This window comes from Podarcis gaigeae (genome assembly GCF_964106915.1).
Source record: "Podarcis gaigeae genome assembly, chromosome: 8".
In the NCBI taxonomy this organism is placed as follows: Eukaryota; Metazoa; Chordata; class Lepidosauria; order Squamata; family Lacertidae; genus Podarcis; species Podarcis gaigeae.
Genome location: NC_139684.1, coordinates 47,909,784 through 47,924,880, shown reverse-complemented (window position 1 = coordinate 47,924,880; position 15,097 = coordinate 47,909,784). Strand labels below are relative to the sequence as shown.

General features: G+C 43.7%; 1 protein-coding gene across 3 annotated transcripts in view; it reads left to right on the top strand.

Annotated features, from left to right (window-relative positions):
- Nucleotides 1–14,686, top strand: part of ADAMTS18 (ADAM metallopeptidase with thrombospondin type 1 motif 18) — a 99,880-nt gene extending 85,194 nt beyond the window's left edge. For all 3 annotated transcript variants that reach the window (XM_083752331.1, XM_083752330.1, XM_083752329.1), the window contains exons 20-23: nucleotides 3,564–3,755; nucleotides 5,439–5,651; nucleotides 7,473–7,620; nucleotides 12,396–14,686. In XM_083752331.1, the coding sequence (XP_083608457.1) occupies nucleotides 3,564–3,755; nucleotides 5,439–5,651; nucleotides 7,473–7,620; nucleotides 12,396–12,511 (669 nt within the window). In that variant the 3' untranslated portion in view covers nucleotides 12,512–14,686. The remainder of the gene's footprint in view (nucleotides 1–3,563; nucleotides 3,756–5,438; nucleotides 5,652–7,472; nucleotides 7,621–12,395) is intronic.
- The last annotated feature ends 411 nt before the right edge of the window (nucleotides 14,687–15,097 follow it).

Genomic DNA, 15,097 nt, shown 5'->3' with positions numbered 1-15,097 from the left:
GGTGAAGTCTATGCATTTCAGTATCCTGATTGTTGGGACAGTGCTGGGATGTTCAAAATCCCTTTTGCAAACAGCATGGTGCTTTTTAAATATCCAAAACCTGGATCTTCAAAGAACAGCAGGGTGCTGCTTGCAAAAGGGCTCTGTTCTTTGACCCTCTGGTGGGCTTGTTTGCTTTATCACCAAATCTCTCAAGACAGCACCAAAAGCAAGGTCTCTGAAAATTGATCTTAATTCCTGGACCAGCAAGCATGGAAGCATGCCTAGAGAAGCTATGAAGAAGTGCTCCTACATATGTGACCTGCTTTCATGTTGTCAGAGGTGGTTTTAGGATAGCCCAGCTGGTTTGGCTGCACTGGGTGCCGCTCCACAAGTGGCTCCACAATAATGATGTAGAACAGAGCATGAGAGGTGGTAGGGTGCTGAATTTTAGCATCGCACAGGGCACCCCTGAAATGTGAGCATTCAGAGTCTGCCACCGGTGATGTGGATGAGGTCAGTGCACATGCCAGTGGTGGGTGGGGCCAGAGGCAAAAGGGAGAGGAGCAACAAGTGCAAATATGCTTTTGTACTGTAGGCTTCTTTCTACACACTAATAATAATAATAATAATAATAATAATAATAATAATAATAATAAATTTTATTTATATCCCGCCCTCCCCAGTCGAAGCCGGGCTCAGGGCGGCTAACAACACTAAAATAGTGCAACATTATAAAAACATTATAAAAATTAATTAAAATCAAAATTGATGGCAACCATAAACTAAAGTTCTGTAAAGATTGCCAAAGGAGGGAGTCAGGCTGCGCCCTGACCAAAGGCCTGGTGGAACAGCTCTGTCTTGCAGGCCCTGCGGAAAGATGTCAAGTCCTGTAGGGCCCTTGTCTCTTGTGACATTGCGTTCCACCAGGTTGGAGCCGCAGCCGAAAAAGCCCTGGCTCTCTAGTTGAGGCCAGCCTAACCTCTCTGTGGCCTGGGACCTTCAAGATGTTTTTATTTGAAGACCGTAAGTTCCTCTGTGGGGCATACCAGGAGAGGCGGTCCCGTTGGTACGAGGGTCCTAGGCCGTATAGGGCTTTGAAGGTTAAATCCAGCACCTTAAACCTGATCCTGTACTCCACCGGGAGCCAGTGCAGCTGGTATAGCACCGGATGAATGTGATCTCGCAGCGAAGACCCCGTAAGGAGTCTCGCCGCGGCATTCTGCACCCGCTGGAGTTTCTGGGTCAGTCTCAAGGGCAGCCCCACGTACAGCGAGTTACAATAATCCAGCCTGGAGGTGACCGTCGCATGGATCACGGTGGCTAGGTCAGGGTGAGAGAGGTAAGGAGCCAACTGCTTAGCTTGGCGGAGATGAAAAAATGCCGCCTTTGTTGTAGCTGCAATCTGCGCCTCCATGGAGAGGGAGGTATTGAAGATTACACCCAAACTCTTAACGTACGGTGCTGGCACTAATTGCACCCCCACAAGAGATGGGAGTTGCCCCTCAATCCCATATCGTCCCGTCCCAGCCAGAGGACCTCTGTCTTCAAAGGATTTAACTTCAACCGGTTCCCACGTAACTATCCAGCCACAGCTTCCAAGCATCTGATCAGTGTGTCTGGGGCCAAGTCAGGATGGCCATCCATCAACAGATAGAGTTGGGTGTCATCAGCATACTGATGGCAGCCCAGGCCAAAACTCCGGACAAGCTGGGCGAGGGGGCACATAAAGATGTTAAAAAGCATCGGGGAGAGTATTGCACCCTGGGGCACTCCACACACCAAGGAGTGGCACGATGACAATTCCCCCCCCCCCAAGCGCCACCTCTGTCCCCGACCAGAGAGAAACGAGCACAGCCATTGAAGGACTGTGCCCTGGATCCCCACATTGGCAAGGCGGTGTTCCAGGAGTTCGTGATCGACCATGTCGAAGGCTGCTGACAGGTCTAGAAGAATCAGCAGCCCCGACCTGCCTTGATCCAGCTACCTGCGGAGATCATCTGTTAGGGCGACCAGATCCGTCTCGGTCCCATGACCAGCGCGGAAGCCGGACTGGAATGGATCCAGAGCCGATGTTTCATCCAGAAACCTACCACTCTTTCACAGCCTCTCTATGCTCCATCCAGACAAGCAGAAGGCATTGCCAGAGTTCAATGACATATTCCAACCGGGGGGAAAACAACACTCAGGGTGCAAAGCAAGACCATTGAGACATGTGGTCTTGTGAGAATACTGAGGTCTAGACAGAAGGATGGAGGGTTGCATTCAGCTCCTGGTCCTCAAGTTGCCCACCTTTGGCTTAAGATGTTCAGTTGGAGTAGAGCGAAGAGGCATTTAGGGAAATATATTTCTTATCTCATCAATTTGCATACATTAACCCCCCACCCCCCACTAATCAGGCGTCCAGTGTAACATGATTATTGATAAATCCAGGATGACTGATGTCTTCTTCTTTTTGATAAGGTATCATTCCAAGCAGCTGAAAATCCTGGTACAGTTTTTTGTTGTTGTTTAAAAAGCCCTGCACTTAGAAGTAGAGTTGGTAGCTTAGGGCCGCAGGCAAATTCCAATATATGCACACACCCCTGCTTCAGAAAGATGTGGGGTGTCTGAGAGCTTTTATTCTGAAATGAAACACATATACTTGTAATGTTGCCAAGGGAGACATATTACAATTTTTTTATTTAAGTGAATGTGCTGGTGCAAGAGCATTCTAATCCAAGGATTACACTGTAGCTGTGAGATCGTGAGAAAAAAGACTTTTTGTTCAACAAACATTATGGAAAATGGATGCATTTATTTTTTCCTGATCATGTTGCCTACCTAATAGTAATACTGGTTTGTAGTGGTAATACAACTGGTAGTAGTATGATTGTGGAGGCCATCTAATGTATCCCCACCTTACTCAATGCAGGATTCAATTACATTCTTCCCTGGCACATGGCTGCCCAGCCTTTGATTAAACATCTCCAGTGAAGGAGAGCCTAACAACTTTTATCATTATTTTATCTCATAACATTTAGTCAAAAATTATGCAATTTACACTAATTAGTTTTACTCCTGCCTAATTAGAGAGAGCAATCTAGAATGGCATGTTACAGTTTCACCCAAACAGAAGACAATGACCAACTTCTGAGACATTTCGGGGGGTGGGCAGGTAACAACCAATCCAAACCATGACTGGTAAGAGAGTTGGGTGGTGTTTTTATTTGTTTGTTTTAAGAAGAGAGTCAAGGGCAGGTGTCAGTGGTGAGATGTCACATGGCACTGGGGCCCTAGCCATTACCCAAACATGTTGGCTGCTAACATGCCCCAGAAGGTGACAATTAAATGAATTACCTGAGCATTGTCTAAAGGCACTTGATGCAGCCAACATACAGTGGGATGGGCCACCACCAGCCTGGAACCACATGAATACTGCCGTGAATTCCAGGATGGGGTTGAGAACCATTTTGTTTGTTGTCCTACTTTGGCATTTGTTGTTGTTTAGTTGTTTAGTTGTGTCCAACTCTTCGTTACCCCATGGGGCATAGTAGTGTCTATTTAAAGTCTTTAACATCCAACTTTCTCAAATTCCCATAAAGTGTTCCAAAACTTGTGGAAGAGGACTTGCAAAACGTGATGTCGTCTGCAAAAGTGTAGGGACTTCCGCACTGAAAATCCTTCCAGAGAATATGTGCAGCAGTCAAACAAAGCCAGAAATGCAGCAGACGTGTGTGTTGGAACGGTGCCCCAAAAACGATCGTCTACAATGGGTGATTTCTGCTTGGAGTGAGGTACAACAACCAACATGCTCTACAGGACTTAGCCATAGGGTGATATTTGAAAATCAAGTGGTGTTATATTCAAAGGAGCGTCAGACAATATTTGTTGTTAATAATGCAAAAGTTAATAATGCCCCTTAGTCGCTGGACTTTAGGAAGAGAAGTTTGTCTCCTTGCTTGGAGCTGTGAGGGGAGATAGTTGATGCAGGCCCACCCACTGTGGGGCTTGTGGACCTATAGTAGGGATGTATAACCATTTATTTTTTTCAGCCCAAGGGCCACCTTCTGACCCTCAAAATGCACAAAATTCTGAAAGAGGAAGCGGGAAAGGGAGTCACTCTTCCAATGTTTTCCTTCAGTTCTCTCTGTATATTTCAAGGGAGAAAAAGCTAGCCACACTCACCACCTCATGGCCAATAGAATAGTGGGCTTAGTGGCTTTGCGGGCATCAGAGGAAGACCTGAAGGTTGCCATTGTGCCAATAGGCACTGTTTCGATGGCCCCTAGCTTAACTCTGCAAATGAAACTCCATTATCCAGTCAGTATCTTTTAAATATATTTTCTGTGTGTACTTTGTTGTCCCCTGTTAGGAATAGTGGTGGTGGTGGGGCATTTGATTCAGTTTGTATTTAAAGGCAAAGTTTCCAAGTCCACATTTTCCAAAACAACAGGCAGACCTAAACAAGACACCCTTCAGAATCCACACTTCTCCACACTTTGCAATGCATTTATGCACCCAAGGAATGTACATGCTTACCTCGGAGATATTGTAGGTTAAGTTCCCAACCACAACAATAAAGTTAGTACTGCAATAAAGTGAGTCACACACACACACACACACAGACAAACACAAACATTTTTTTTGTTTCCCAGTGCATATTATAATTATGTTTACATTACGCTGTGTGAAATACCATTATGTTGTTGTTGTTGTTTTAAAAAACGTTCATACCTTGATTAACACATACTTTATGGCTAAAAATTCCTAACCATAATATGAGCCTTGCTCACAGAAGGTCATGCCTCAGCGTTGATGGCTGCTGATAGATCAGGGTGGTGGTTGCTGAAGGTTGGGGTGGCTGTGACAGTTTCTTAGAATAAGAAGCTTGATGGCTACCCTGAGAAAGCAAGCTTAGCCTTCCCCCAGGCCTCTCTGGCTACAGAAGTGGGTGGGCTTTAGTCCTAGCCAGTTCCACTGTGACGGCCAGAAGAGGGGAAGCAGGGTGGGGAACTTCCATCCCCTGGAAATGGTTGGGCTTCCTGTTGCTGCTCCCACATTCTCGTAAGGAGCTGCAGGAGCATGTGGGGAAATAGGGTCCTGCAGCCTCACCACCAACCCAGCAGCAGCAGCAGCAGCTGTTGCTCCTCCAGTCCTTCAATTTGTAAAAAATGCAAAGTGCAATAAAGTGAGGCATGCCTGTATATAAAAATGCATATACTAGTGTAAAGTGTGCTTATAAATGCATATATTACTGGAAAATAACATATAAAAATGCATTCCATTGCTTGCAAAATATTAGGCAAAAGTGCATACAGCAAAGTGTATATTAGAAGAATTTCAAACTAAAACACTGATGAGTTTTATGAGGACATTTTTATTTTCTAAAATGCAAATTGATATGGAGAAAATTTGTCTGGAAAAATGAGAAAAGGACAGAAACTGAAAGTGACACATTCTCCCTTTCCTACCCATAGTGCTCTGCCACCTGTGGCCCAGGTGTGAAGCGGCGAGAAATGCAGTGCAGCGAGAAAAGTATCAGTGGCAAACTGATCACCTTCCCACAGCGACGTTGCCGAAACCTTATGAAGCCAAATATCGAACTGGAGGAAGGCTGCAACAGAGGAGCATGTTCACTGCACCATTTATACCACAGGGTGCCAGGGTGGTATTCTTCACCTTGGCAACAGGTGAGAGAAGAGGTTTCATATGGAGATCTAAACCAGTCATTTCTACCATGTTTCATAATGTTTGTTATCACCAAGTGCTTCCCTTTCTCTAGTTTAGGGAAAAGGAACTTTTTAAGCCTGAGGGCCACATCTCCCTCTGGGCAACCTTCTGGGGGCCAAATGACAATGGTGGGTGTGGCAGAGGCAAATCAGGCAAACAAAAAAAACTAGTTTCTTCAGACTTGCACATCTCTTTCTATCCTCCATCCAGGCAAACAAGGAAGCATTCTCAGAGTAGAAGAGCACATTCCTGTCAGGCAAAAACACTCAAGCAAAGCAGGGCTAATGGGGAATGTGCCTCAGGAGAGTCCCAAGGGCCACCGATAAAGGTCTAGAGCAGGGGTAGGCAACTGAAGGCCCGGGGGCCAGATGCAGCCCAATCGCCTTCTAAATCCTGCCCGCGGATGGTCCGGGAACCAGAGTGTTTTTACATGAGTAGAATGTGTCCTTTTATTTAAAATGCATCTCTGGGTTATTTGTGGGGCATAGGAATTCCTTCATATTTTCCCCCAAAATATAGTCCAGCCCACCACATGGTCTGAAGGACAGTAGACCGGCCCACGACTGAAAAACGTTGCTGACCCCTGGTCTAGAGGGTTCATTTGGCCTCTAGACCTGTTCTTCTTCCTTGTCTTCCTGTCCATTGACAGTGTCACTGTGATTTGTACATCACTTAAGGAAGAAGAGGAGAATCAACAGCACCATTTTGGTATAAGTGATTCATTTGTCTGGAAACCGATAAGTGCTTTATATAACAATGTTTCTGCTGCAGCAGCTATGTTGCATTCCACCGTCTTTTCCATACCAATCTTCAGAGGGCTGCACTGTGGTTGAACCATTACAAATCTTTATGCACAATGTCCTTGGGGATCTACAGAGATTGTCTGGAATTCCTTAAATAGTGTGATTGATTACTGGATCAGTCTGTGTTTGTTTCCACAGTCTCTCAAACAAGCTTCTGTATTTTGGAACTTGCTTACTTTGTCAGCCCCATATCCCTAAGACAAGCATTTATTTGATAGCATATACATGCAGCTTTTGAACCTTAAGTTTCATAATCAGATGAAAGTGTCATGGGGACATGATCTTCATGGATAGTGGGGTTTCTTGAAAATAAAATCAGGGTATTTCAACCACACTGGGTCCCCTCCCCCTTGAGAAGGGTAGCAGGCAAATTCCTAATACCTCTTAGCCATCCTGAGGGATTATTCAAAGTCAAGTGGCAAGGGGTCTTGCACAGCATTTAATTAATGTTTTAAACCCTGGTTAAACAAGCAGTCAGGAGTTGGGGAAGGAGAAGCTTGCAGACTGCCTACATATGTCCTCCTTCTCCCATTTTCCTCGCTGCCAGAATCTTCCCCAACTTTGACAGCCTTAGGTTGCTCGGGGGGAGGGGTTTGACCCAGTATGACCTGAAGCAGCCTCAGCCCAACCCAGTCAAATCCCTGGTCAACCCCAGTTGGCCTGATTTATTTTGAGATCTGGGATTTAGGTGGATCCAGTGCACAGCCTGACTAGAAATACAGACTCAAATGTGTAGACCTATCCAGGGAGAAAGTTCTACAATGCAGGTTGTAACACTGAAAAGACCCTACTCCTTGCTACCACCCTTGGGTTTTCCCCTCAACCTTTCAGGGATCAAGCGTCAAATGCATATACTCCTTTGATGGCTTTGTATAGAAAGATTCATGTGGAAGAAGTGTAAATGGAAAGGAATTCAATGCTTGGAGCTCTGGGGGCCCTCATGGAAGTAAAATCCCTTATCCTTTCTGTCACTTACAGTGCACAGTGACATGCGGTGGAGGAGTGCAGACACGGACTGTCCAGTGCCTTCGTCAGGGTCAACCAGCTGTGGGCTGCCTGCCTCAACAGAAGCCCGCAATGTCAAGAGCCTGTAATACTAATTTCTGCCTTGCCCCTGAGAAGAAAGGTAAAGACTGTCCCACTGTTTAAAGTAAATGTGTAGCAGACTAGATCTCCCAAACTTTGCCCCTTTCTGAGAGCTGATACATAAAGGCCAGTGAGAACTGAATGGTTGAATTGTTTGACAAGACAATTCTGCCTGAGTAGTTGGCAAAATATGGGTAAAAACATATGGAAGACCTGCAGAACTAGGCATCACCTGTCTATGGTGGTCTATTCCACGCCGGCCTCATGGGAAGTTTCCTTATTCCTGATAAGACTGTCCACCTAACCCAGTGTCATCTACTCTGTGCAGCAACGACCAAGGGAGACATTAGCAAATGGGATACTGCTCCACCTGACATCAGCCACCCTGCCCTGGCATCTGCCTGCTTACTTACATCCAGCCCAGGAGATGGCACTGGCTGCCATCTTTCCCCTTCCTAGTCTCTGTATTGCCATTAAGCAGTTAGGAGGGTGGGGGCAAACCTAGAATTATTTGGCTCTCTCTGTCATTGGCTCTGGCTCTACATGCTGTTGGTCTCTCTGCCTTCCACCCCACCACTCCCAATGGGACCAACTGCCACTCACAGCAGCTCTCCAAGGATGCAGACAGAGGTCTCTCCCAAGACCTGCTACCTTGTTATTTTAAATGGAGATGCAAAGGATTGAACCTGCGACCATCTGCACAAAAAGCCTGTGTCCTGTTGGAGTCCCTCCACAAGTCATATAGTGAGTCGTTTTCACCTGTGAGGTAGACCTAAATCATTAGAATCAACTGAATCTTGGATAGTCAAAAGGGATGAACGAATAAATCCTCGCCTGAATTTACTGCTTCCTTATTTATTCCTACCATTTTTATATAAAAACCCACAAACATAACAACTTATTTTTGCTGAGTTCTAGAGGTTTTTTGGTGTGTGTGTAGATCTCCTCCCCTCCTTGAACTTCCAGGAATGGATCATTCCAAGAAGTTCCTGGGTCTAGTTTCATCCACCTTTATTTTTGCCCAATTAATACCAATAATAATATCCACTTTCTGTCCTGAGACAGTATTTTTTCCATTTCTCTTCCCCTAACTGGATTTCTTGTCCAGTGTCTGTTACTCATTTTACTCCAGTCTCTTCCCTTCCCCCTCCCTGCAGCTGTAGAAGTCCTTCGGACTTTATTGTAACTAGGTCTTCAGGCTCTGGAGATCAATTATTTCTTCACCGTGCTGTAAGTCTCTGTCTCCACCAGCGAACACAGCCAGCTGTGCTGGAACTGTATTGAAGCCAATCACTCTCAATTACCCACCACATAGTTCCAGCCCTGTGAGTCATTGGGGAGAGATCATGAGAAAGAAATGAGCCTTTCAGGGAGAGTTAACATGCTTCCCTAGACAAGCCGGGTCTGCTCCTCTGTTCATTTCCCCCTCTCCTCATTTCCATCACTCAGCAGGGTACTGTAACTCAAAGCTCAGTGGTGGCTGGTGGGGCTGAAAGGCAGAGAGGCCAACAGTAGGTGGAGCCAGAAACAGGTAGAGCTAACTAATTCTTGTTTTGCTCCGATCCTTCTTCCTACTTAATGGCAACACAGAAATGAAGGAGGCAGAAGCTGACAGCCAGTGGCACCTCTTGGGTCAGATGTATGTAAGAAGGCAGACTTACGTGAGTAAGACGGCTGGTAGATAGCAGGAAAACCTGTTCTTTACTGCTGAATCAGAACAAATGGCAATGCAGATTTTCGGCGGATTGCTGTTTGTGCTGATTCAGTGGTAAATAACGGGTTCTCTTGAGGAAAGTGCCAGCAGGGATTTGTGGGGGAAACAAAGGGGCTCAGACTTCGGATCTATGCCTAGAAACATGGTACAAAAGGAAGTCTGGATGAGCCCTTAATGAAAACAGTTTTGGATAAGTAGAGATGTTAGATAATTCCAACAAACTTAGAAATAGGAAACTACCTATTTTCACTTATTTGAATGGAAATCAGTCCAGTGAATACAAACGGTATAGCATGTTCTCCAATAAATGAGAGCATGTGTTGCGGTGTGGGCCACCAGGCCAGGCCTCTTGTTGCCAGGCAGGTTAATAGTTGTTGCCTGGCATCATTATTGGGTAACCGGGTTGCTGGGGCAAATTGTATGTTGCAAATTGGGTGGGTGGGACCATAGTCTTTAAATATTGGTGCACTCTGGTTTCTCTTTCTCTTTGCAGAGTGCATCGGATCACCCGCCCGCCCGCCCTCTTTTCCGGTTGACCTTGCTTTGCCTGTCATGGGGTCGTCTGCCTTGGCGCAGGGGCCTAGTAGGAATTTTGCCATTTGGTGATTGGCTGTGCCATTTGGTTTTTGCCTACTACTCAGCAATTCGTCACAACTTGTAAGGTTGTGGTTAGGCATTGGTTATAATATGCTGGTGGTGGAGGGGTCAGGTTAGGCCGTGCCTGCCCCTCCCGTTGCACTGAAGGGAATTCCGTTAAAGGAATCCTGGGGCTTGCCATGATTTCGTCCAATCCCTGTCATGGGACCAGGGCCGCCCAATCCCTGTCATGGGAATCCTTGTCATAGGACCGGGCCGGCAAGCTTTCGGGGAGTTGCTGGGGTGAGCGGCGTGGGTCCGACGCTTAGCTCAAATGATCCCCAAGTTAGACTTTCCCTTCTACTGGCTACCGATCGGACCTCGGGATGTCAGTTCTGTCCCAGGCGGGGGGACAGATAGTCATAACCAATGTCTAAACAACAACTCACTGATTTTGTATTTAATAAAGTTGTGGCCAAAATAGTGCCCAAAAACCAAAACTAAATTACGTGTTATGTGTGAAGTTATTTGAGGGGTGGCCTGGGGACCTACACACGCAAATGCCTTTTAGACTGCAAATGATACATAACTGGTTACTGCCCCCCAACCATTTGCAATGTGTTTACTTTGCAATGAAATGAATGGGGTGGAATAATGTAACAGCAATATGATTGATTATAAAAATTACATTAATTAAGTAATTTTGCCACATCAGATTATGAGATGAATAACGTAGGTTGTGGAAGAAGAACTTCAGTGGAATGGAAATGGTGTTGTGTGCAATGAATTCAGGGCAAAACTGAAAAGGATGTATTCTTACATCCCTGTGGGAAGACAATTGTTTGTTTTTGTCTCCAACACCTAGCCTTATAGGGCAGGCTCATGTGGTCCTTACTGGAACCATGACTTTGAATAGCTGACAGCCTGTGTATTATGTCAAGATGTGAGTGATTTTATACAAATGAGAAGAGTCTCTTCTGTGCCATCAGTTTTAAGCCTTTCATCTGAAATAAAAAGGATGCGGATTAAAAGCCATGTCAATTTCCTGTGCTATGAACTACTAGTTTTGAGGGCAAACTGGAAGGCTTTCCCATGTTCCAATAATAGCTGAACTCAGCAGTAAATCTTTCCCAAGTTTCACTTATGTTGCTTTAATGCTGCAATTTAAATTGTTAAGGAATGTATTTCTAGAGTAGCAACATGATTCATTGCTATTCACTTTTAGGTAAAGCATTAATCAGTTGCAGCCAAACTACAGAATGCTTCAGCTATGCAATATTTTAAACCAACTGATTTTTGCTTTTTTCAAAATGATAGTCTAAAAAAAGGGGGTGGTGTTTCTTTTTTGGAGAATTTGGGCCATGCTTCCAGTGCATGGAAGGACTCTTTTCTCCTTCTCTTTCTCCACCCTCTCTTTCAACCAGGCACTCTGCAATACACCTACTGATGTCTCAGTTTGCATATTTTCCTCCTCCTCCTCCTCATCGCTATTTCCTTTTGTGTCATGTCCTTTAGATTGGGAGCCAGAGGGGCAGGCATTGGCTTGTTTTTCTTTTTATCTGTAAGTTGCTCTAAGGGACTTTTGGCTCAAGAATGGAGTAAAAATAAATACATAATCTGAAATCCTCCTGCATCTCATAGACATTTGTCAGTTTGCTTCCCTCCCAGTGTGCTCCATGACATATGGACTACTCTAACAGATAGTATGCTGTGGCTGCATATTCCATGCTGAGAGAGGAGAAAGCTATTGAATAGATTGGTGTACAGAAGAACTTCATGTAACAAGCATAGCACAATGTGTCCAGCACATTAAGCAGCGTGTCTCTAAGCAGATGTTCTGTGGCTGGAGTGGGGACTATTTTTCACACTGAGAGCCACATTCCTTTTTAACCTTAGGGGTTAGGGCCCATTGAACTGAATCTGTAAAGTCAGTCATGACTTAAGTCTCACGAGAACTAAGTGCAACAGTCTTATTCTGGATCAAACTCAATACTATTACCAAAACTTAATTTGCATATATGTGAAAGAGATTTCTTTGGCTGACTTTTTTGGGCATGAGATGTGCTGAACAAGAGATTCTCCTTATAGGTGTTTTCAGGTATCTGCATTTTGGTGGTTTGTGTTTGGTTGTGGTTTTTTTTTTGGTAAGAAACCCATCCCCTGCCCCACAGCTCTTGACATTCTCAGACAGAAAATGCATAAGCCCTTGGAGGCAGCTTACATGTATCAAACAAACCAGCTAATATTTGCATGAGTTGTATTCCTTCTGAAAAGAAAGTTAGCAGAAATTTATAGGTAAGTATCCATGATCCAGGAATGCCATGAGTCTTGTATGCTGACTGAAGCTTTTCTGCAATCCCGAGTCTTCAGTGTTAATGCAGATCACATGAACAGGGCACTCATGGGAGCGATTAGATATCCATGTCATCAACCAGTCCTGGTGCATGAAGTGTCCCTGAGCTTCAGTGTTCCTGAGACATACTGCAAAATACTAAATATTCTTGTCTGGAATTTCACCATTGCAGATGATCCTTCTTGTGTGGACTTCTTCACTTGGTGCCATCTGGTCCCCCAGCATGGTGTCTGCAATCACAAATTTTACGGCAAGCAATGCTGCAAATCGTGCACACGGAAGAACTGATGTGAATGGAATCACTTCAATGGCAAGAGCCTCCCTTGCAAAATGATGGCAAACTTTTCTAGAAGGTCTTCCAGAACCACAAATGACCAATGGAAGAGACTTGGGTACTGTAGAACAAGATGTTCTATGGTACAGCTTTTAACCAAGGATTAGTACACAAGGACTGAACTTTTTCCAAACAGGGTATTTTTGAATGCTAGCAGATGGAGGCAACTTTTAGCCTTCTTTCTATTTGTCATTAACCCTACTCTGTTAATGGTCATATCTGATCTCCAAAGTGGAGTAGCACAGTCAGTATGGTGCTCATATTCTGCTCAGTGGTATGCACACAGAACCTGCAAAGAGGCAATATCATTGTAATACCAAGAGATATGTTGGCTATTTCAATGTTAGTTAGCATAGCCCTTCAAAACAAGCAGAAAACAACTCCAGAGAAATTACGTTGGTGGCTGCTGAGATAATGTGTTGCTGTACATAACATAGGCATTATGTTATTCACAGTAAGCACAATTACTGCACTATCAAGATAAAAGGTGCTTTTCTATTTCACTTGCTGCTGGGAAAGCAAGGCTTATATCATGGTAGAATTTTAGTTTTATTTTGTTCCCCATTTCACTTTGATTAGTAACTCAGTCATGGTTTACTAACCACTTGAGAGGCAGGCACTCCTTGAGATGCCCATCCAAGAGAACAAAACAGGACTTTTCTTTAGAGCATCTTCATTTAGGGCATTGCTATGTAGTATAAGCAGACTAGCATTTTATTCTTCAAGTAACTCATGAAAGCCACACATTTGCTGTTAGGCATCATTATCATCAGTGCTGAAACAAATGATCACCAGAATCCCAGAATCCCATCGGCATCCAGAATATGCTAATTTAGAGTTCAGTTTTGAACACTCACAACTTTTGGAGAACTTGCAGAAACTAGGTCTTTCACCTGCAAAACTTGAGTTTCCAGACATTGCACCTAGAAAGAAAACTCAGCTGTTGCCAGAAAAGTATAAATGGTCTGCATGAAATTCATAAACCAGTTTCTGGAAACTCTGAAGTTGCAAAATTAATCTTGGTGAATTCAAACAGGGTTCTAAATTAATATGGTTGTTTTTAGATTATAAAGTCAATAGATAAGAACAAATTGCTTGATTCAATTCACTGATTGATGTGTCAGTACAATACAATGCTTTTTGCAAATTCAGACATTTATTTTCTGCTTGGCACCCCACCATTATTCCTTCATGTAAAATGCCACTCTGGAGGGTTTTCTGACCTCCTGGAGCCAATGCACAGTTTGTAAATAGGGGAAAGCTATTGATGCCTTCTACATGAACATGTGCCTTTGTTCATGTGGGACCCAAGCCTATGCTCTGTGTTATTTGTTCTGGGTAGCTAGCCCAGAATAATCAAACACCAACACAATTATTATTTTTTGCAGTGGTGCTGACATTTGTACGCTCAGAATCCAATGGAACCAGGGCACACAATATCTTGGATGCCCAAACTGCAAACATTTGGAGGACCAAGCTATCACCTCTCTCTTTTTGCCAAAACTGAGACAACTAAAGAAAGATAGTAACCTAATGAATTTCTCTGAGGAATGGCTGAAAATGACATTTCCCTCTGTTTCCACTCAATTCCACAGTTTCATTTGATGAATGTAGTTCAGTTTCACTGATCCAAACTAAAAGTAGCCCCATCAGCACCAATGCAGACAGTGGTCAGTTAAATATAGGAGTTGCTTTTGCTAATGCTTAAATGAAACAAAACAAAATACATGTCTTCTCTGTGATATGCTTAAGAAATGATTATTGGAACCATATCTTGGCTTCTAAATTCTCCATGTCTTGAATACTGAACGTTGTAAACTGATACTTTCTAGGGGACATTTTCCTCCCCCTGGCAAACTTTTGTTCTAAAAATGTGTCATTTTTTATTATTTGATGTAAAAATATTAATTTATTAATGCATAGCTCCCCCCTCTTTTTATTTTCTCACTTGCTTCCCAAGTAAGTGGCAGCAACAGCAAAATAGTGTTACATAGAAGTATGGATTATGGTGTAAAAAGAAAGAAGCGCAAAGTATAAAGTGTACTATTTAATTATTTTATAAGTTTTATAAGAAAAATACTCTAACTGTTTCATTATGTTTGGTACACATACACATTTTGAATAAAACATGGAAGCTTGATGTACACTCAGAGCCATGTGAATGACATTTCTGTTTCTGCATGTTTTTACAACTGCTGCCTTGAACATTCTCATGCCTGGCATATAATTTTGATATCCTGGTTTACTGTAGCAATACACACCAACATTTAAAGGCTATGTTGATATATAGAAAGCTTCATTTTAGGCCTGATAGCTGCCTCATACCCTCCAACATATCTCTGATGAAAACAGGGATGTCCTATTCAACAACAACAACAACAACAGCAACAACATTATTATACCCCACCCATCTGACTAGGTTGCATCTGGGTAGCTTCCAACATATATAAAAACATAATAAAATATTAAACATTAAAAAACTTCCCTATACAGAGCTGCCTTCTGATGTCTTCTAAAGGTTGTATAGCTACTTATCTCCT